The 22,377-nt window shown below is 40.4% G+C and overlaps 1 protein-coding gene across 2 annotated transcripts in view; it reads right to left on the bottom strand.

The window, feature by feature from the left end:
- INO80 (INO80 complex ATPase subunit) overlaps positions 1 to 22,377 on the bottom strand; it is a 53,791-nt gene that overhangs the window by 4,709 nt on the left and 26,705 nt on the right. For both annotated transcript variants that reach the window (XM_083449733.1, XM_083449734.1), the window contains exons 21-33: positions 21,970 to 22,103; positions 21,342 to 21,409; positions 20,422 to 20,515; positions 19,708 to 19,885; positions 16,847 to 16,984; positions 10,802 to 11,027; positions 7,581 to 7,708; positions 4,534 to 4,628; positions 3,402 to 3,474; positions 2,600 to 2,758; positions 2,065 to 2,167; positions 1,256 to 1,344; positions 404 to 559 (exon numbers count right to left, since the gene is read on the bottom strand). In XM_083449733.1, coding sequence (XP_083305859.1) covers positions 404 to 559; positions 1,256 to 1,344; positions 2,065 to 2,167; positions 2,600 to 2,758; positions 3,402 to 3,474; positions 4,534 to 4,628; positions 7,581 to 7,708; positions 10,802 to 11,027; positions 16,847 to 16,984; positions 19,708 to 19,885; positions 20,422 to 20,515; positions 21,342 to 21,409; positions 21,970 to 22,103 — 1,641 coding nt within the window. The remainder of the gene's footprint in view (positions 1 to 403; positions 560 to 1,255; positions 1,345 to 2,064; positions 2,168 to 2,599; positions 2,759 to 3,401; positions 3,475 to 4,533; positions 4,629 to 7,580; positions 7,709 to 10,801; positions 11,028 to 16,846; positions 16,985 to 19,707; positions 19,886 to 20,421; positions 20,516 to 21,341; positions 21,410 to 21,969; positions 22,104 to 22,377) is intronic.

Genomic DNA, 22,377 nt, shown 5'->3' with positions numbered 1-22,377 from the left:
ATCTAATGTCTGCCTTGCCCATATATTCAAAGCTAACCTGGAAGTTTCTAAAGATTGGAAAAGTATTGTACAGTGGTACCTCGGGTTACATATGCTTCAGGTTACATACGCTTCAGGTTACAGACTCCGCTAACCCAGAAATAGTGCTTCAGGTTAAGAACTTTGCTTCAGGATGAGAAAAGAAATTGTGTAGCGGCAGCGCAGCGGCAGCAGGAGGCCCCATTAGCTAAAGTGGTGCTTCAGGTTAAGAACAGTTTCAGGTTAAGAATGGACCTCCGGAACGAATTAAGTACTTAACCCGAGGTACCACTGTACAGCTATCTCCATCCACAGCTGGTGTACCCTGGATAATCTCATTGCCATGTATGAAGCAGCCCAATGGTGTTGGTAAAGAAATTCCTACCTCACTGAAAGGGCTGGGCATGGCAGAGTCAACACTAACAAATGACTCATCCCCGTCAGCTGAGAGGTTGGAATTATCTGCAGATGGAACAAACGGGATCACCAGATTCATGCCTTCTTTCCTTTTCCTCCCGTCTAACTCGTCTTCCTTCTTCTTCTGAAATCAAATTAAGGAAACAACCATCAAAAGGGCTGGAAAACATGGAAAAGTGGCTAAAAGCAGGCCCCTTGCAGTTCAGTTCTCCAACCAAAAAAATTAACAAAAATGTGTGTTTTAGTGAAGTGTGCATAAAAATGCATATATTAGTGAAAATAACATACAAAATGCATTATATCAGGAACAACTATTTACAAAAATGTGCATATTAGAACCGTATAATGAAAATTTAAGTTATCTACCAGGACCTAAACTGTTTGAGGAAAACAGCAACATTTTCAATGCCAGATTAGAAACACTGCTATCCAAAGGAGGCTGTATTCTCAAGTATTATTATTTCAGGAAAATTCATTTCAGACAGCAAAAATTATATTTATTGAGAATTTTCATTCTCTTCAGAAGTGAGCTACAATCAAATTAGAATGACTAGTTTCCCACTTTAAATCTGAATTAACCCTATACGTGGAAAAGCAAATACAAAGCAAAAGACAGAAGAACAACATTCTTTAAAACAGAGACACATCCACTGGAGAATTTGCATCACTTGCTCTCCCAGGAAGATTGAACCTCCTTGATCAGGAAAGCACTAAAATTAACCTGAGTGGGACAGGTGGCCTTACTGCTCCTGAAGGTAATAATAATAAAAACAATTAAAGCAATAATGTAACAAAATAACAGGAGTGTTATTTGAAGTACCTTTTCAGCATATTTTTCCCTCTTTCGTTTACGCTCTTTCACACGATTTGTCTCCTCCTGCTGCCGCTTCTCCTCCTGACGCTGGCGCACTACCAGTTAAAAAATAAAGTCAGAAACCATTATTTGCCAGAAGAACTGCAAAATTCTTGCAAAACACAAGAGCCCAGTTGAACGCAATTGGAATAAGGCCTGTGTTGGTCCTTTAACCCCAACAATGTAACTTCATCCATTCTCATGGTTCCATTCTCCGTTCCCTCAAAAAAGTCTGACTATCAGACCCAAATCCAAGAATAGTATCCAACAAAGTAGTTCCATTAGCGCAACTATTTCTGATTGTACAATGGAACTTCCCCTTCCACTCATCTTCCTTGGACACACCTTGTCCTCCCCAAATCTGCTTCAGAGAGTTGGAGGAACACTCTCTGGAACAGTTAAAAAGAGAAGGCAGCATTTCTGCTTTTAAATAGGAGCGTGATTGTGAGATTCTTAAGCTTTTAGCTTTGTAAAACAGCACTCTGAAGCAAAATTGGAGTCAAATGTCTCAGCTGCCTTTAATCTTGATACTGAATGCATCTATTTAAGGGTGGATCCAGATAAAATAGTTGTGCTTAGCTCCCGCTGAAATAAATGGGAAACGATCAGACATGACTTTCTGTTTGCACTTATTTCAATGGGACATAAGCACTTAGCTTCTTCATCTACCTCGTTTTATAGTTATTGATACAAATAAATTAGCAAACAAAAACACAGGCACACAGTGGGAGCTGTTGAAGTATATGACAGAGGTAGGAGTATGGACTCACACATACATTTTTTCTCAAGTTCTTCATCATCCAGAAGAAGACTAACCACCTCCTTGGGTTTCAAGGTGTCGGGTTTGAAATTGCCTCCTGAAATCACCATCCTTTGAATCTATGGAAAAGAAAAAATGCATCTGAAATTTCCTTCTCAGATTATTTAATGCCAGAGGCAATCAAGAGAAAGTGGAGGCACTTTATCTAATATCTATTAGATTGAATGTGGGAGAAATATTATGATTTTTTAAGTCTGAACTTTGAAAGTTGTTTAAAAATGGCAATGTTATTTTGTAATTCTAATCCCAAGAGGCACTCCATGGCACATGAAGGTATGTGTGCACCCTAAAGTGGTAAGAACTTTGGTGCTGTGTACAATTTACCCATTACTGCTGAGTGCTACACTTCATTACAGGCATATAAAGGTAATCATTTCCCATTAGGTGGTATTATCTTTGCTGGAGATTAATCTCTGATTTCTCATCAATCACAGCTCAATTTCCTTGCTATCCCTTCTACACCACATTATTCCATATTTTGTTACCCTTACCTCACTTTTCTCCTTGGCCCTCTGCAAGATGCGTTCCTCTATGGTGCCTTTACAAATCAACCGGTACACAGTGACCTGTTTGGTCTGACCCAGCCTGTGAGCTCGATCCATGGCCTGCTGATCTACTGTTGGATTCCAATCACTATCGTAGAAAATTACCTGTCAGGGCATTTTTTTGAGGGGAAAAGGTTACAAATACAAAACTGATTCTATGGTCACCACCCAAAGTTTGTACTGCACTTTAAAATGATAGTAAACAGCGTTGCCTTAAGAATGATAACATCTTCGTGATTTTTTGGGGATGAACCCAGATACAAGTCCAGTTCTGTATAAGACCATAATTATTTAAAGTCTGCTTTACACATTACTATTACTAACATGGAGATCAACTTCATGCAGCAAAAAGCATGTGCACAATTCACATCTGAAATGGGGTAAAAATTATTTGTTTTTCCAGGTTTAGATTACTGGCCAGTCATAACACTTCATGAATTATGTGGGGCTGTTTTCTTTTCTTTTGCTACACTATAATTGTCTTCATACTGGAAAAAAGACAATGCAAGAAGCAGCCATCATATTCAGATTTAGGAAAGCAAAGGCAGTGAAACTTTATATTATATCAAATAATTCTGTACTACCAGGAATATCCAAGCTCTATTAATTAATCAGACTATAGTAGCTTTATGCTTTTTGACATATGAAATATCCTGTTTTAGTGCTTCTTCCTTTCTGCTGAGTACAAACTATCCTGGAATAGCCCACAGTGTTAAGAAAACATTTTCAAACCAAGCTGTTTACTCACTGTATCAGCAGCTGTAAGGTTAATGCCTAAGCCACCAGCTCTTGTGCTTAACAGGAACACAAAGATATCATTCCTACAGAGAGAGATAGAAAGAACAAAAGCAACCATTGCAGTTGTGTTGCTACATAAACAGTACTTATGACAATCATGACTATTACTAGGAGGGTTTTGCAATCAAAGACAGAATCACTTCACCCAACAGTTTATTATTATAATACCAGCGTATCTGCCTTGATTTCTAATATTGATTTTATGCTACAGGACTTGTTGCACTGTGGAACTGTGGCCTTTTTGATCCGGCTAAATCTTTAATGATGGGAAAGAACTCAATGCTGGAATACCGCCACAAATTTCATCACATGAAATTACAACACAAAACTCCCATGATTTTCCGAGTTAATGGGGGTGGCAAATTAATTTTGTTTGTTTCTTTGAAACAACATGGAAACCAGCACCAAACTTTCATTAGATTCCACTAGATTTCCAAAAGTGGCTGTTTACAATGTGTAAAAGATAACAAAAACCACAGAAACTGCAGGGTTAGGAAATGTCAGGGAAAGGTACCGTTGGTACTCACTTGAAATGTGTTTCTAAGGAAATGAAGAACCACACAGCCCTAGTGTTTAAGTGAAATACTAAGGGTGATTCTTTGGACCCTCATGGGAGGAATTCATTGCAAGTGCCAGACGGAACAATCCATGTTCTCCTCCCCTTGTGTGCTTATCTAGGGGGTTCTCCCAACCCCACAAGATCCAATTTTGGGGGAGTGAGGGGGTGAAGACTCACTGGGCAAGAAGCCCTTGGTTCAGGCTTCAGCTGCCAGAAGTAAGTAGTTGCATCCCACCCATAGCTTGGATGCTGAAGAACGACGGTGTAAGTACAGTTTGTCATAAGCTGGGATCCAATGGGTTGACTGTGCAGTTTCACTTACAAAGGTTACCTGGCTCTTCCTTTCCATCACCCCTTGGCCGATGTAGAGCATAAACGTATTCCTACAAGAAGCATGGAGGGGCCCCAACACTAACCATGTTCCATAGGAGGATGGAGGAGCCTGTGTACCTGGTGATTTGGAAACTACTTAACAGAACCCCATCGCAATAATTCAACAGAAAAAGCAAAGGGAAAAACATACCTGTTCTGAAAGTCAGCTACCATATCTCTTCTCTCAGAGATTTTTGAAGACCCATCTAACCGCATATATGTATGCTTCCTGTAAACCATGTACTCCTACAAGAAACCCAGAACAAAATCTCAACATTTTTTATCTAGATTTTCAACAGAACAAACAATTATAGATGTTTTGAACATCACAGTGCCATGTAATATTGTGCGAGCTTCCAATATGCCAGAAGGCTACTAATGTAATTTTAAAAGCAAAATAAACTGTTTGCACCATGCAGTGCTGCTAAAAACATACTAATCCTGAACCTGTTGAATTAAAACCTGATTATTAAAAAAAGACTGAGGTGCTCAGGAAGCCTGTGTCATGTAGGTACTTCATTGCTCACCATTCAGTTAATATTCATTTACTGGGCAAATTACCAAGCGATGTTCAGTCCTTTGTTCGCACCATGTACTTAACTATTTCTGACCTCCACGGCCATTGTTATAATCTAAAATCCATAAACGGTTTCAGGCCTCTTTAAGTTTTATTTGTATTTCAATGTGCTCAAAATTATATCCAAGACGGTAGATTTTTGTATTAATTCACAAGCTCATCTCACTCCTTTTACACATTATTCTGTACTTGAATTAATCTCTAAATTAAGTTTGATTTTAATGTATGCATGTACTTTATTCTCTCTCTTTCTCTCTCTCACACACACATATTGAAGCAGGAGGAGGAATGTTATTTGCAACAATATGAGCAACAGCAATGAAAGAAGCCTGAAGGGGACTAAGAAGCACAGGAGCACATAGTTTTTTGCACCTTTCTAGGTTCAGAAGAATATATGCACATTTGCTTGGTTTACAAAACATACAATACAAAAAGTTTAATATTTTTGATGCTGAATTTATTTTCAAGAAGTGTATATAAAACTCTGACAACAGACTTGTTTCTTGGGGTGGGGGGGAGAGTGTAATCAATAAACAAGCTTTGGTATAGCTCAAGGTCATAATGCTGTTGTTGTTAACTGCAAATATCAGGGTTCATATCTCCACTCAGCCATCAAGCTCACTGTGTGATCTACAGCCAGTCACAGTCTCTCAGCCTAACCAACTTTCATGGGGTTGTTGTACGAATAAACAGGAAGGGGGAGAAACAGGTGCACCACCTTAACTTCATTGATGGAAAGGTGTAATACACTTAAATAATTTTTTTAAAGGTTTCACTGGGATCAAAGGAGTTGGGTGACTCAGTGGTCTCATTTGAAGATAAAACCAAACCATGTTTGTTTAGCTAAACTGTAGCTTGTTTGCTGCACTGTATCCAGTACTGTAGTTCTTGTTTTTCCCCATCCATAAAAATAGATCTTTGAAAATGAGGATAGCCTGCCAAGAGCAGACTGAGTAAGGGAATAGGTTTTGTGTTTTATATTGTTTAAATGAGGTATGATATAAATATTGAGCATGCTAAAAGGTAAAGGACCCATGACAGTTAAGTCCAGTCGCAGACAACTCTGGGGTTGCGGCGCTCATCTCACTTTACAGGCCGAGGGAGCCGGCGTTTGTCCGCAGACAGTTTTTCCGGGTCATGTGGCTAGCATGACTAAGACGCTTCAGGTGAAACCAGAGCAGCGCACGGAAATGTCGTTTACCTTCCCGCCGGAGCGGTACCTATTTATCTACTTGCACTTTTTGGCGTGCTTTCGAACTGCTAGATTGGCAGGAGCTGGGACCGAGCAACGGGAGCTCATCCCCTTCGCGGGGATTCAAACCGCCGACCTTCTGATCAGCAAGCCCAAGAGGCTCAGAGGTTTAGACCACAGCACCACCCACGTCCCTCCATTGAGCATGCTGCGTGAATGCAAAAGAACAGTAATGCTTGCAGTCCATCTTTTTGAATTATTAAAAAAATATATATGAAATATTAAGAATATTCTTTCAGGCCTTGTGCATGAAAAAATGTTGCAACCACAAACAAAAAATAAGGATAAAAAACCCAAGTTCCTATTTAGAAATCAAAAAAGAAAATATTGAACTGCAATCAATGCTTAGTTCCTGGAAGGATATTATGACCTCAGTAGAGTTCATCTCCCACCAGAGGGTATACTGGCCTTCCACTGAGGAAAGGGGTGGTATATTAGAATCTGTCTCAAATAGGTTAAGTACATTTGCATGGATTAAGGAGGAAGAACTGAGCTAAGGCTTAATGAATTATGGTAGCTCTTCTTGCTAATATAGAGCAAGACAGTTAGAATGATAAAACATAGTTATTTAATGACAACTATGGTATTTGGGATGTTAACAACAGCATAATAATTACAGTGGAAGATTCAAGAGTTTTTGCAAGAAAGTCTTTCAGATAGTTAACAGCACACAGGTTGTAGACTCTTTTTTATCTTTGTAGCTTTTTTAAAAGTAAAAAAGATACTGCTAATCCTAGAGGGATAGTTATATTAAAACCTCTTGAATATCCTCCCATTAAGCCTGCTCAGCTGACGATGTCAGCATGACACTAGAAGTACTAATCCTTGAAAATAATGAAATCAGTCCTGGGTAGAGTGTGCTGGTTTACTGAGGCAGCAGATAAAATAAGTAACTTCATCTCTTCCTTCCTTTTGTAAACTGCAAATGACAGGGACTTTACAACAATAGAAAAAATATATACACCATCCAATAGTAATTATTCAAAACCAAGAGCAACCAAGCAATTGATTTAGAGCCTGGTCCAATAGTTCTAGTGAACTATGATTCTGTAAGTGGTCCACCCAGTCTGAAAGTGACAGGGTTACGCTGGTGCAGCTAAGTATCTAGGACTTCACTTGGACAGCAACACAGAACGGCATGACTGCAATGGGCCAGATCTTACATAACTTAGGGACAGAGCAGAGTGTGGGGGAAAGTATGCATGATTCTCTGTAAATGTATATCCTGGTCCAGCATGCTGCTGCGCTAGCAAAAGCATGCAATCCACACAGCCTCTCCTTTCCTTAAAAGATTGTATTTATGTCAAATCCTATATTTCCTTAGTCATTAGCTTCAGTTTCTCCTTCATGCAGGGTAAATGAATCCTACCTCCAACAAGTCAATCATCCGTGTCATCTGAGAGTAGATAAGGACTCTGTGTCCTTGAGATTTCAATCTTGTCAACAAAACATCAAGGGCATAAAGTTTTCCACTGTCTGTGATCAGACTCTCTTTGTCTAAAGGGAAGGAAGGGGGAAAAATATTTATTTATTTATTTAACTTGTATACCGCCCTATACTCAGCCTCAGGGTGGTTCACAGGATAAAAATCACAATATAAAAACACAAATTACATAATCAAAATAAAAAAGAGAACATTGAGAACAATGTGGGGGCATTACTTTTTGGGTGGGGGTGCAGCAGGGAGAAGGCTTATTTCTCTCTAAGTGCTATAGCCCCTAACGCAAAATGCCCCTGCATTACAATTAAGATCCAAAGGCCTGGGTGAATAAGAATGATTCTGCCTGGCACCTAAAAACAGTTAGTGATGATGCCGCCAGATGGTGATTGTAACCCACCATGAGATCTTATGGTGAAGGATAGGCAAGAAATCAACCAATCACATAGAGGAAACTCATTCCACTACCACTTCCCAATAGAATGTATGAAATCGGAATGAATAAATTAGTTACTTAACAGTCTTTTAAACTACTTTACAACAGGCGACCCAAGTTCATCAGGAACCAAATAACAGGAAAAAAGAGTTTAAAAACAACAAAACACAAGTATTTTTAATTCTTGTCTTTTTCTTTAATATCACATTTCACCTGCACTAGTTAAATTATTTTTGAACTTTGAATAAATCCTGCCACCTAACGTTGAAAAGAATACCACGAATAAACAATATTTAACTTTTTCCATTTGACTGCACTCTGCTCCTTTACCACCTCTAGCGGAAATAAACAGAACAAAAGAATCATTTGTTAAATAACACCCAAGATCCGATTCTACTCTGAAGATAAGATTTTCACATTTGGTTCAATGGGTTGTATTGAATGGTATCACTCAGAATAGGGAAGGAAACAGTTTCTACTGATTCCCCTGCAGCTCCCTCTCCCCAATCTGCTCCAGAAGACTGGGGGGGGGGGCCTTTTGAGCAGAATTTGGGGTTCAAGGGGGCACAGGAGGATGCAGCCTTGCTTTCAGTTATGCAACACCGTTGGATAAAATCTAACACACATAAAGGGTTAGATAGGAAAATCTGTCCATTTCTGCCGCAAAATTGTGCTGTCAGGTTATAAATCAAATGGGCCTCCTTTCATTGAAGAGAATTATTACTTTTAATCAGACTTATCTAGACTTGGCTGGGGAATGAGAAGATGCTATGATGTTACTGTCTGGGGAAGAAACATGTCTGGTCAAAATGACAGCTTAACAGAACCCCAATTATAGAGTCCCCTCTCCATCGGAGCCTGACTTAATCTTAGTTCCCTCTAGGGAATTAGAAAATGCACCTCTGCTGGGGTAAAAATAAGAGTAAGGAGGACCAAATCATAGTTTCCAACCGCTGCCTCCCTCCTCTAGAAGGCTGCAGGGCATAAAGGGGTCAGTGCAGAGCTAGCTAGCACTCACAGTAAACAGCCAGCAAAGTTGGTGCTTTTTATCAATGCAAAAAGGACTCAGACACTTCCTGCCATTTAATCTAAGATCATTTCTCTTTCAAAGAACAGGAAAGGCCTCCAGAGATTCCCACAGTGATCGCAACTACAACAGTCTGAGAGAGGAGGGCAGAGTTAACTGAAGTAGCAGCTGTTTTGCTGTTCACTGCAACTTTGTAGCCTGAAAACTAGCCCTGTATCGAATTGCTCCTTGCTCCTTGAGTTTAATTCACTTGCTCAAACAAGCTTCATCTTATCTATTATTTACTGTATTTTTATCCTGTTTTTCAGGCAATTATAATCTTGGCAAAGCGGCTCACACCACTTAGAGAGAAAAGAGCGACAGGCCTTGGTGTTTTTCAATTCCCATTAAAAAAACCCCAGTGAATAACTCTGGAAGTACTATAATTATTTCAACATATTCCACATTAATAGGGGTGTTAGGTAAGTTTTTGCCTGGACACCTCAGGTAAAGGTTGTAAAACAGGCAAACTTGCAATTAAAATGCATGAAGCTGACGGCTGCAAGATCAGAGGCCCAAAATTTACAGTGGTACCTCAAGTTAAGTACTTAATTTGTTTTGGAGGTCTGTACTTAACCTGAAACTGTTCTTAACCTGAAGCACCACTTTAGCTAATGGGGCCTCCCACTGCTGCCGCGCCGCCGGAGCACGATTTCTGTTCTCATCCTGAAGCAAAGTTCTTAACCTGAAGCACTATTTCTGGGTTAGCGGAGTCTGTAACCTGAAGCGTATGTAACCTGAAGCGTATGTAACCCGAGGTACCACTGTATGTGACAATGAACTGATGGGTCAACATACAAAGTACAGTCGTATCTTGGATCCTGAACGCCTTGCGACTCGAACGTTGTGGCTCCCAAACAGCGCAAACCCGGAAGTGAGTATTCCGGTTTGCGAACGTTCTTTGGAAGCTGAACGTCCAGAGCAGCTTACGATTGGGTGCAGGGAGCTCCTGCAGCCAATCGGAAGCCGCGCCTTGGTTGTCAAACATTTTTGGAAGTCGAACGGACTTCCAGAACGGATTCCGTTCGACAACCAAGGTATGACTGTAAATTTAGATTTGTCAGCTGCCATACCAAAGAGGTTGAGAATCAATGGTTTGAACATCCTAGCTTTAATAACTGTTTTGAAGCTTATCATATATTTAATGTTAACCACATTGCTCCTCCTGTAAAGTACTTGCTCAATATCTTTGTTTCTTAGCCTCCTCACTGGTTTTGACAGGAACCAGAAAATAGGGACAGCTGGGATATATGGGAGTGGATGAAAACGGTAAAGGAAGAAGATCAGTTTGAAAATGCCAGATTGAACTAGTGAGTTGTGGATTTGGTCCAGATACCCAGAATGGTGCAGAGACGAGAATCACAGAATCAGAGTTGAAAGGGATCCTGAGGGTTATCTAGTCCAACCCCCTGCCTATGCCAGCACAAGAAAGCTATCAAACAGGCTCAATTAGGTAACCACTGATCATTCTCTCACACACCCAACTTTCCTACAAGTTTATTGCAGGAAGATTCCCCAAAAAGAAGTATGAATGATTTCCCAGTTTGTCGTCATTTAATGCATGGGTAGAACATACTAGCATATGTAGATAATCAAAGTCATATAATCCACTTTGTTATTAAACTATGCAGTTATAGAGATGTTGCCTACCTGGTATCCTGATGAAAGACCAGCCGTTTTGAGGTCTGACCCCTAATAATCCCCCTGGAAATTCCGGAAAGAACTGAGAGCACCGTTTTAGCCAGCCAGCTGCTAGTTCAGGCGCTCCATGCAATACGCATTGCTTTGCTTCAAGGCTTCCTCCGTCTTTAAGTGCTCTGCGCTCATATTCTGCACTCCGATCATTGCAGTAGAAATCCCGTGGCACAGCTGTTACCTGTGGATTAAAAGGGGATAATTATACTGGAGAGATTGTGAAAATATTGGCTGAGATTAAATATCAGTAATAAATGAGGTTCCTTTTATAGTACTGATTTAAAAACGGTTACAAAACTACTCGACCACTCTCATCTTTCAAGATGACTTGTAACAGTGGCAGATGTCGGCCCACAGCCTGATAATATTTTCACTTTTACTGCTTCAATTTAACACTTCTGAAACCTTAGCACCCAATTAGACAGACAAAATTCAGAAGTTATGTGGTTCCTGCCCACAGGGATTCAAATCTATCAAAGTTCAAAGGATACAGGAAAGGACTTGAGAAGGAAAAGGAGGGAAAGGTTAGCTGGCAAACCAAAGTGTAGTAAAGAAGGAAGAAAAACAAGGCTTGATGAAGGAGAGGGAGACGACTTCATATCATATGCAACAGAAGAAGGGAGTGGCATGGCATAAGGCTTGAGGCGAAGGTAGCTTTAAAATGCCAATCACTGTGCTCATCCTCTCCTCACTGGAGAACCCCACTGGGTATGCTTTGGTTGCTCTATACTTCTGGATCATCCTTTAACAATTACAGTGGTGCCCCGCAAGACGAATGCCTCGCAAGACGGAAAACCCGCAAGACGAAAGGGTTTTCCGTCTGCAGAGGTGCTTCGCAGGACGAATTTCCCTATGGGCTTGCTTTGCAAGACGAAAAATGACGAAAAAAATTGAATTTTTTTTTTTTTGCTCCAAAACCCCTTATTCTGAATCGCTAAGCTGCTAAAAGCATTTTAGCAGCAAAACCGCTAATCCCCCCCCAAAAAAGCCGTTTTTAGCCCTTTTTTAGCCAATAGCGCTAATAGCGCTACTCCGTCAATGGGCTTGCTTCGCAAGACGAAAAAACCGCAAGACGAAAAGACTCCCGGAACGGATTCTTTTTGTCTTGCGAGGCACCACTGTATGTAACGGAGTTGAGATTTTGATTTACTCTAGCCTGTTTATACAGTGAAACCATTGGTCAGAATCAATACAGCATGAATTTCACTGATTTAGCATGCAGGAACACACGTTATGTAAATGCTATCTGAAGTGACTCAAAAATGCAATAGAATCAGAAAAAATGAATTAGCTGGTTTTGAAATTAAACTGCACTTTACTACGAAATAAATAAAAAAATAGTCCAGTAGCACCTTAAGAGACCAACTGAGTTTGTTCTTTACTACAGCAGCCTTCTATTTGTCTATTTTTAATAGCACAACAGACCAGACCAGTTCCTCAGGTACTTGACACTTGGCAAGAGACATGGTAATTATGGAATGCTCATTTAGTGTCAAGTGTGTCTTCTATCTGGCATCCCTGTAAGGCCTTCATACATCTGGTAGTGTGAGGCGTAAGAAAAAGCTGCCTTCAAAAATCCTCTTTCCTATTCCTTTTGCAAAGCAGGAATGATCTCTTCTTGAAACTTGATTGCACTTGTGTCTCTGGGAATCAACTGCAGTGATTGTGAGGCTACTCTTCTACACTAGATGTGCAAATGGCAGTGGACCTTTAAGCCATCTGAGTGTAGACATGTCGCACAAGGCCCCTACATTAGCATCACAGTATGTGTGCTTGAATTGTAAAAGTCAGGGTTTTTTAACGCAGCACTTTCTTTAAACTCGACGCAGTCCTGAGCTATCCAAATGCAAAATTTCATTTCCGTATTTAGAACACTGAGGTCTTCAGTTTATCTTCCTTTGCATGTCACCTTCCCTACTGTCAGCTTCAATATAAATTACCCAGTCAAACAGTGCTGCCAACACAGGAATCTAATCTTTATACCAAAGTAGCTATCTTGGACCATCTCCATCATTTTTAATCTTTGCTGCTATCTGGATGGAGTAGAATGTTAGCCAAACAGCTGTTTCTTCAATGGCTGAATAGCTGAATAGTCTCAAGATAAGGAGTCTGTTCCAGCAGACAAGGTTGCCTTTTGTAAAAAGCTATAGTACTCTCTTATCTCTCCTCAACAGGCTAAAATGCAAGTCCGTGGTGCCATCCTGTACAGCAAGTACGTGCTCTCAAATACATTTTCACAGCTAAGCAGTGAAAGCCAAATCAACAACAAGGTAGATACTAGACTCAGTGAGAAAGAAAGGGACTGCTGTATAAGCCGTAATCATAAGTTACAAACTCTGGTTATCCATCTGCACAGTAGCTGTTCCGGAACATCTGTCATCTAGAGAATTATTCAACAAAATGCAACGACAGTGAAAAAATTATCTTGTATATATGGCAGATTTTTTTGCCATCTACCTTTTCACATGCAGTCCCTTGCACTATCGTATCTGCTGGTTGGAGGGTCCACCAACCCGTTGCAGCAGATTTTCAAGGGACGTGGGGGGACTGACAAAAATACAACCCCCCGTTTCCACTGGTGGGAGCATTAATAGAACTCTGTTTATGGTATACTCCTGTCAGCTGAGTCTCAGTTAGGATCTAAGCCAATGTTCTTAACAGTAAAAGATAAAGGAGAACTATTAGGTCTGTCATTTATCTCATATGTCTACAAGCATGTTATCCAAGATATTGGGGTACTAAGAATAATTGATTGTTATTCTTTTAGGAGAAATAAAAATAAATTGTCCATCTCGATCTCAACTCCTCCTTTCTATTAAATCGATCTCGATCTCAACTCCTCCTTTCTATTAAAAAGAAGAAGCATCAAACTGATATCTTTAAAAGCAGAACTTATAAAAACAGAGCATGTGGGGTGTGGGAGACTAGCCTAAGGCACATACACATAGTATCAAATCATGTGAATCATGTATTGTATACAATTTTGAAGGGGAATGTTGTGGAAAGATGTACAATGCAACATAGCTGAGACAATGAAAAATAACCCAAGTGGCTTATGGAACACATGGGTAGAGATTTGGGGGGGGGGAGTGCTTAGTTAAAACACACAGATTGACTCATGCTTGTAGAGCAAGTGTGGGGAATAGTTGCCTCCCAGATGCTGCTGAACTGCAACTCCTGTGACCTTGACCACTGCCCATGCTTCCTAAAAATGATGCGAGTTGTAGTTCAGCAAGTCTGCACGGTAAAAGGTTTCTCAGCCCTGTTGTAGAGGGACACAAGTGAACACTGTGGAAAGGGGCAGCAATTTTAAAGGTAGCTTTTATCAAAGAAACTGAATGCAATTACACTAACTTATTTTGGGGGAGTTAACTAACTAGTTGCCAGCTATGAAAAGCCACAGCATAAACGGAAATGCAAAGCACTCAGCACTTTTTCCAGCAGGATAAACAATACTGCACTGCCATCTTCAGACAAGAGATGGGAAATGAAAAGAGCAAATACACTGAGTCAAGACCATCTTTCTCCGACTGACTCATTCACTAGAGAGGGGGGAAATTATATGCACTGCTTTACATGGAAATGTTCCCATCTCATATTTTCCCTTCTATTACCCATTAGATACAACAGAAGCGAAGCATAAAATATCATGGCTGATACAGGGCTGCACAAACTTTCCTACAGGATAAAAGGCACCTCCTGTAACACAGACACAAGGAGGAGATTAGAAGCACGTTTCCAACTTTAAACTAACTAGAGTTCCCAATTACACCAGAATTTGGGGAGACTCTTAGTTTGAAATTCTGGTTTGTTCAAACAAGGCAGGATTAAGCCATGGTTTATTTTCCTGGCTTGTTCAGATGTTTAAAGGAACTTTGGTTAACAGATACTTCTGATCTTCTTGCAGCCATGCCAGAATACTAGAACGGAAGGGCTTTTATTTGTGTAGATGTAACACAAAACTAGGGACGCGGGTTGCACTGTGGTCTAAACCACTGAGCCTCTTGGGCTTGCCGATCAGATGGGGTGAGCTCCCGTTGCTCGGTCCCAGCTCCTGCCAACCTAGCAGTTCGAAAGCACGCCAAAAAAGCGCAAGTAGATAAACAGGTACCGCTCCGGCGGGAAGGTAAACAGTGTTTCCATGCGCTGCTCTGGTTTCAGAAGCGGCTTGGTTATGCTGGCCACATGACCTGGAAAAACTGTCTGGGGACAAATTCCGGCTCCCTCGGCCTGTAAAGCGAGATGAGCGCCGCAACCCCAGAGTCGTCCGTGACTGGACGTAACTGTCAGGGGTCCTTTACCTTTACCACAAAACTATTTCAGAATTAAGCTAACGACATACTGTATATCCCAGGAACATGAGGATAGTAAAATAAGTCATTTTGTATAGCGAACTCTCATGGTATTATTGAAGAATCATTAAAGAGATGATGGGAAGCATATAAAAACATAGAGCCTAATTTTATGTTACGGCAGAATTTAGGATCATATTTTGCACTCCCAGATTTGTAGCCATTGATGATACTAATCAGTGCTGTAGAAAAACTGCTGACAGTAGTTCCTAAACTCCCCCCTCCATTGGAAAGGAATTTGCAGACCAGTTTGAGAACCTTTTCTACAATTAATGCTCAATAGGCTTAAACCTTGGAAGGCATGTGGTGAAGAGTTCAGTAAGGTGGTTCTTATATTTCATTCCTCATATGTCAGCATGAAGGTCGTCATATCTTATTCAGACAATGCACAAGTATGTGTTATTACTAAAACAAGTACAGATCAGGAATGGAATGGAATGAAACATTTGGGAGGCTTTTGTGATAAGGGTTTTATGCTCCTTGCCTGCTTTTATATGATTATTGCTTCACCATACACTGCAGTATTTATTGCTCTGCTCTTGCTTTCAAATAATTAGCAGACATTATGCTGAGGAGTGTAAGTTAAGGTCAACCAGATGTCTTCACTGGTGGCAGGTATATCGCTAGACAATCCTCAAACACATTCAGGGTGGGGAGGGTTTTCTGGTAGCAGATGGTTAGCTGTATTTCTGGAGTCACATCTAGTTTATTATGGCCTTTCATATTATGTTAACAAACAGTGCTTGCAAGAAGCCAAACACTCTCCACGTTTATTGACTCATAAAAAGAAGAGTGAATATGCAAGACATGCTCCCCTCCACCATTTTATTAGGATGTGATCCCTCCCCCCAAAAATAATAATTTATATTTCATGGAGTTTGTATGAAGTGCTGAGCACTAGAAATCTGATATCCTGAAGGGCCAATTCTGCAGCGACAAGTCATTTCCTCTGCAATCCTGTATAAGCTAAATTCCTATGGACTATTAAATACGTTTGAGTTTCTCAGTAGCTTACTGCCTAAGAAATGTAAATGCAGGTCAACAGTTCAGTAACTGAGTTAACTTTAAAAACAAAAGTAGAGAGGGAGAGGAGACCGAGATCAGGAAAGGCTAGAAGGGTCTAAGACAGGATCTCTGTCTCAGTGTTGAGCAGCTATCACATAATACTGTGCTCATTACTTTATTTTATTTACTGTAGCTCAATACACATTGGTTCACCCTGGGGGGGGGGGGAGGGAGGTCTCAATTGCTACTAAAGCCCTGTGAAGAATGTTACTGTTGATGGGAAAGGATTGCATCTGCCCATTTTGCTCCAAGAGACATCTGTGTGTTGCAGTGTCAATCTTTATGCTTAGGCTTGACCAGTGCAATCTGTACATTACAAAATTTGAGTGTACAGATTGCATGGATCAGCCATACAAACATGATGGCCAACTTATACACATCAGGCAAGGCAGATGTAATCCCATTCTCTTCATCAAATGTGGTATTTCCAGTGGACTTGAGTTCCTACAGTTAAGCAAACCTAGAATCACTGTTAACGAAATACAAATACAATAAGACACAAACTAAGTGCTCTCTGGAAATATCTGAGAACTGGAACGTAATCAGAAGAGGGTAGAAAGGACTTCTTTTTTAAAAGACTTACCCTTGGGCTCACTACAGACAGGAAGGACGGCAGCTCTGTGATTTGACAACACTGTTTCCATGAGGTAGCTGATCGTTGATGGATGATGTAATCAGAGTAGCCAATTACTGCTTTACAGTGGCCCGTGAACACAAGGTTCTAAAAATTGATGAAATTAAAAATGTTTTGCGAAGTTTTTGAGGAGTTTTTTCATAGCAGTTGTATCCTAATATCATAAAGGATACAAATGAACAATTCCCAAATATTTAATTTGAAATATGGACCTTCTTTTCTGAGAAGACATTCTGAGGCCACTACCACCACTGCTTAATTTTTTTATTCAGCTTTTACAACTAATGAACAACTACACTGGGCAGAATTACAGCATGCAATACTACTAAGGAATGATTTCTACTAGGAAAGAGATCAGTTTACATATCCTGTCCTCAGTGTTTAGTTCTGAAAGTTCTAATCCTTAGCCAAAGTACTAGGAGAAATATTTTTTGTGTCTACAAGCAAGACTCAACTAATGCTGGGGTTATGTTCTGGGGACAGCACCTAAAGCCAAAATCGCATATAGTTGCGTTTGATGGCGCAAAGTTTGCCCACCTTGGATGTCCACCCCCTTTTTAAATTTTGCTAAGTGTGTAAAGTGGATTGCATATAAGTTAAATGCATGTAAGTTGTGAGTTACCTGTATACAGTAGTACCTTGTTTTGCGGCCAGGATCCGTTCCAGAGCCCCGGACGCTAGCCGAAAAGGCCACAGGGCAAAGCGCCGCATCTGCACACACATGTGGAGCGGTTTGTGCTTCTGCGCATGCGCGAAGCACGATTTAACAATTCTGCGCATGCGTGAGCGGCAAACCTGGAAGTAACCCGTTCCAGTACTTCCGGGTTTGCTACAGACGTTCGCCGGAATGGATGCTAGATGAGGCGGACGTTCGCGTAGGTATTACTGTATACACACATGTAAAACACAGACACTAAGTCCTAGTAGCTCCCATGCAATCTGGTTTTCATATGATTGCCCATGGGAATACGTAAGATCGCCAGTGGTTGTGAGCAAGTAAGACGAGCCTGCAGGTCAACGGTCCTCTAGTCCAGAAGCTGACTAGACGCCTTTTGTAGTCCTGCAAGCTACAATCCAGCTACAAGCACAACTGCACTCTGCCCACCTGTATTCAGAGGCATAACGCCTGCAGGGCACATATGGATGTAACAGTCGCATAAACTGCTTCTATGCAGAGATATATATGTAGAAGTTTTTTAAAACTGCAAGGACCAACTCTTTGTAATTAAAGGTTCTCTCACTCATCCTGGTTAAGCTAACAGTACCTGAAGTACACTGAAAACCTGTTCAAGTTTCCTTTATGCATTATTCACTCTAGTTACTAAATTTAGACAAAAAACAAGTCACACAATGTCCTCCTTCTAATGTAATGCTAAACCTTGGGCTCACACTCTCCCCAAGTCTTTGGTGGAGTCATGAGGAGAAATAAGCTTTTGTTTCTGCTTAAGATTAACTGCAGTTTGTCATGTCATTCCAACCCAGACAAACTGTAGTCCATTTTAACTACAGTTAAGTTGAAACAGGCCCATTTCGAACCATAACTTTTGAAGCTGGCTTGCTTCAACTAACCATAGTTAACATCAACCAAAGTTTAGGGTTTGGTTAGAAGAATAAACTGCAGTTAACATAAAACAGAAGCTTTAGATCTCCTTCTTGCAGTGCCTCACTGGAGGGGGAGAAAGAAGAGAAGAGCACAAAAGTATGAGGTCCACTGTAGTAATATTAAACCCCCGTTAAGCACTGCATCTGAATGCAGCCACTAACTATTGCTAATCTTTGTTGTAAAAGGAGCACCAGTCTGTAGTTTAACGATTCAAACACTATGTACATAGAATAATAATCTTCTAAAGATGTGTCACACGATGTGTGATGTGTCACACGAACCTAACAAAACAGGGACTAAATGGTCTGGTGGGCTACTAGAACTTGAGACACAGACATTTTACAAATGGTTGGTCCAGAAAGATGCACTTCAAAAGCCAAAATGGTTGCTTTTAGCTTGGTTTTGACCCCTTCTCTTCACAAGCTCTACCACACAAAAAACTATACAGGCTTTAGGGATTACAATTGCCAGATCCTGCAAAAGTGGACTGTTAGTGATCCCTTTTCTACCATTAAATGCTGGAGCGAGAAGGTAGTCATTACAGCATATGACATAGGGACATCATTTCCAACCCGTGACATAAAGTTAGTTATTACCCCTTTATTTAACAGTCTGAGATGACATTTATCATTTAAAGTGACTGTGGGTGGGGGCAGTTATAGCACAACCTTTCCCCCTAATTGATGAACAGAAAGCATAGACCATTGATCATCCCTACATTACAGGTTTCTATTATTCTTTTTATGCAAGGTCTTTCTGCCCCTAATGCAAAGTTGGCATGGGGATAAATTCAAATTCATTCAAAACCAAAACATTTGAACAAAAGGATTGCCTGGTGCAGAATCTTATTTTATTGTAATGCCAAATGGTTAACACAGGTTATGTGTGGGTGGGCTGGAAATGCTCTTCCAGCTTAAAAATATTTTTAGATACTTAATACTATTATTTGCTGCTGCAGGTTTAACACTGATGCGTCTTACCACTTTCAATGGTTCTAATTTTTCCACACCGAGAAGCTTCAATATTGGGTAGAATGTAAATAATGTGATTAAGTAACTAAATAGCATAGAGTATACACAACCCTGACCACATTATTCCACTCCAAGATCTATCTATCTATCTATCTATCTATCTATCATCTTTCTTTCTTTCCAATTTCATTTAACTCAAGCAGTTTGACTTGCATACAGCTGAAAGTATTGCTTACCTGCAGCAAAGTGCAGCTGTGCAAGTTGGGAGAGGAGAGTGGGAAATTGACATCCAGCAGGAAATCTTTATTCTTCAGAAGCCGAGTCTTATGCTGGTCATCTTCTTCTGGTTCCCTCCAGAAACGAAAGTGGTGGAGCCTGTAGGCGGCTTTCAGAGACAGGAAAAGAGCTAACCATCTGAAAGAAATCACAGTAGACACTCTTATTCATACCTCTGAGAACAAGGACTTAAATACAGGCATACCTCATTTTTTTGTGTCTCACAGATATTGCTCCTTGCAAGGACGCGGGTGCAACTGCAGGCAGCCCGGCTGCTTCCAGGGAAGGGAAGCTCACCACCACCCTTCTTCTGGCCATGGAAGTGGAGCTGGTTAGGGCTGGAGATGGGTTTGTCCCCTTCCCCCTTGCAGCAAGGGGGCCCCTGGCTTAACTGACTACAGTACAGTGTACGCATTGATTTTATCTATGGGATTGCTTCCCTTGTTGTTGTTGTTGTTGTTGTTAACACTATGTCCATTTTTAATGCCCGATTATAGGTTTTGTAATTGTCCAGTATTCCAGCATGGAATATATATAACTATCAGCTGTAAACATTTTGCAATGACAGATACATGTACCCATTTTTCCAGCCTATTTATATGCAAGCGATTTTTTAAATAAACACACACACACACAGCCGGTCATTATTTTAAGATTCAAACAGAATTGCTCACCTGGCTAGATGTCCCTGATGCATGAGGTTAGCAATCTCTGCTGGAGAAACATCAATAAACCGTAGGAAAGAGAAACAACTCTCTTCTTCAGCACCTATAAAAATGACATGGCTGAGAATAAGCATCTGCTACAGGAAACAAAAGACATAATACAGTGCTGAAAAATGCAGATTCCTTCTACTTAGTACCAAGCTACAAAAGATAGTTGATAATAAGAATTAAAAGTACCATTATACTGGGTGCTAATATGTTCTAATTTGAAGTACAGTCGTACCTTGGATCCCAAACGCCTTGCGAGTCGAACGTTTTGGCTCCCAAATGCCGCAAACCCTGAAGTGAGTGTTCTGGTTTGTGAACGTTCTTTGAAACCCGAGCTTCCTGCAGCCAATTGGAAGCTGCGCCTTGGTTTCCGAACATTTTGGAAGTGAAATGGACTTCCAGAATGGATTCCGTTCAACTTCCGAGGTACCACTGTACTATGTTCAATTCTGAACAGACTAGTTTAAGATCAATGTCATTAAATGAGAAGAATTAAACCAATAGAAGGGAAAGCTCTTATGAAACAATGGGGGAAGCAGTGATGGCATACACCAATAGATTTAAGAAGACTGCAGGGGGTCAGACTAGAAGCCCCTTGAGGGCTCTACAATTGCTCTACAATTCTAAGGTGAGTTCTAAGGTGAACGATTGTTCATTTATTGAGGAGACGGTGATAAAGATTTCATCTACAGAAAGGAAATTTGGGTTAAGCATTAAGAACACCAAAGTGTAAAACAGTTCAGGAATGGAATAATCAATCTAGAAGGCACTGCCTTCCTTGGAACTTCAATTAAAATAAAAATTCTAATCCTAAGGCCAATAAAATGTCGTCCTTCACATAATGAAATAAGCTAACTTCACCCTTATGTTTTTCAACCTACCTCTCCTATGGAAGAGAGACTGCTGGATGTGGTCTGGAGCAAAAGGAGAAAGTAAAAACTGCAACCACCTATAAATTGACAGAAGAATAAAAATGGGACAATTTAAACATATATTAATTAACTCCTGTTCAAAGTTGTTTCTTTTGTATGCTACCCTTCCTCTAAGGAGCTCAGAACATTGTTTTTGCCTAACAATGCTGTGAGAGAGATTAAGCTTCTATTCAGTCACAACAACTAAAATCCATGAGTTCTCAATTGTTTTCTCTAGGCTACAATCACTCTACCAGGGAAGATCCCAAAATGGCTTCAAAAAGAACCAAGAAACCTCTTCCCTGCTGCCCAAAGAAAGGACTTCCTTGTTTGTTTTGAAGCCATTTTTAGTCTTCCCTGGTGCATTTGTGATTTATTATTTCTCTACATCCCACTAAACATAGCTGTGAGTGGCTGATTTTTCACAAAGTGATTAGTTAGAATGGTCCCTACTTATTTTGATTTGTATCTCTCGTTCTACAGGGTTTTCAGACTTGCTTTTAAAAAAGGAAACAAAAAATGAAAGGTTAGAATCTGGATCCCCTGGTGGCTCTGGGCCCAGTATAGCAGGTTCACCTGTATCTTCCCTGTTGCTTACCTGTCCCGTGAATGGTTAAACACCCTGATTTGCCCATGGCGGTAGAGAAACTTTGAAATCTGGTATGGCTTTACTGAAATGTGAAATGGAGACCAAGTTTCTTGTCGTTCAAAGAGTTCTGGGTGATTGCAGACCTATAAAGAAAATTATAAGTCATCAGAAACTGCAGAGGGAAAACCTGTGTATTAATTCTTCATAATAGCTGGAAAAAAACCTGGACAAATTGCGAAGCACGTTCTTAATAGGACTACTTGATTAAAAGTGGTTTGAACATCATAATTTAAAAAGTTAATCATTTTAGGCTAGGCACATGTGAAATCTAGGCAATATAACTGTGTTCTCAATTGACCATCCTACTTTCTTTCAAAAGGATTCACTCTTCCCAGCACAAATTAATTTGTATTGTGT

This window comes from Podarcis tiliguerta (genome assembly GCF_965153285.1).
Source record: "Podarcis tiliguerta genome assembly, chromosome: 1".
Classification (NCBI taxonomy): Eukaryota; Metazoa; Chordata; class Lepidosauria; order Squamata; family Lacertidae; genus Podarcis; species Podarcis tiliguerta.
The sequence above is the reverse complement of the archived record's forward strand: the minus strand, read 5'-3'. Positions and strand labels throughout refer to the sequence as shown.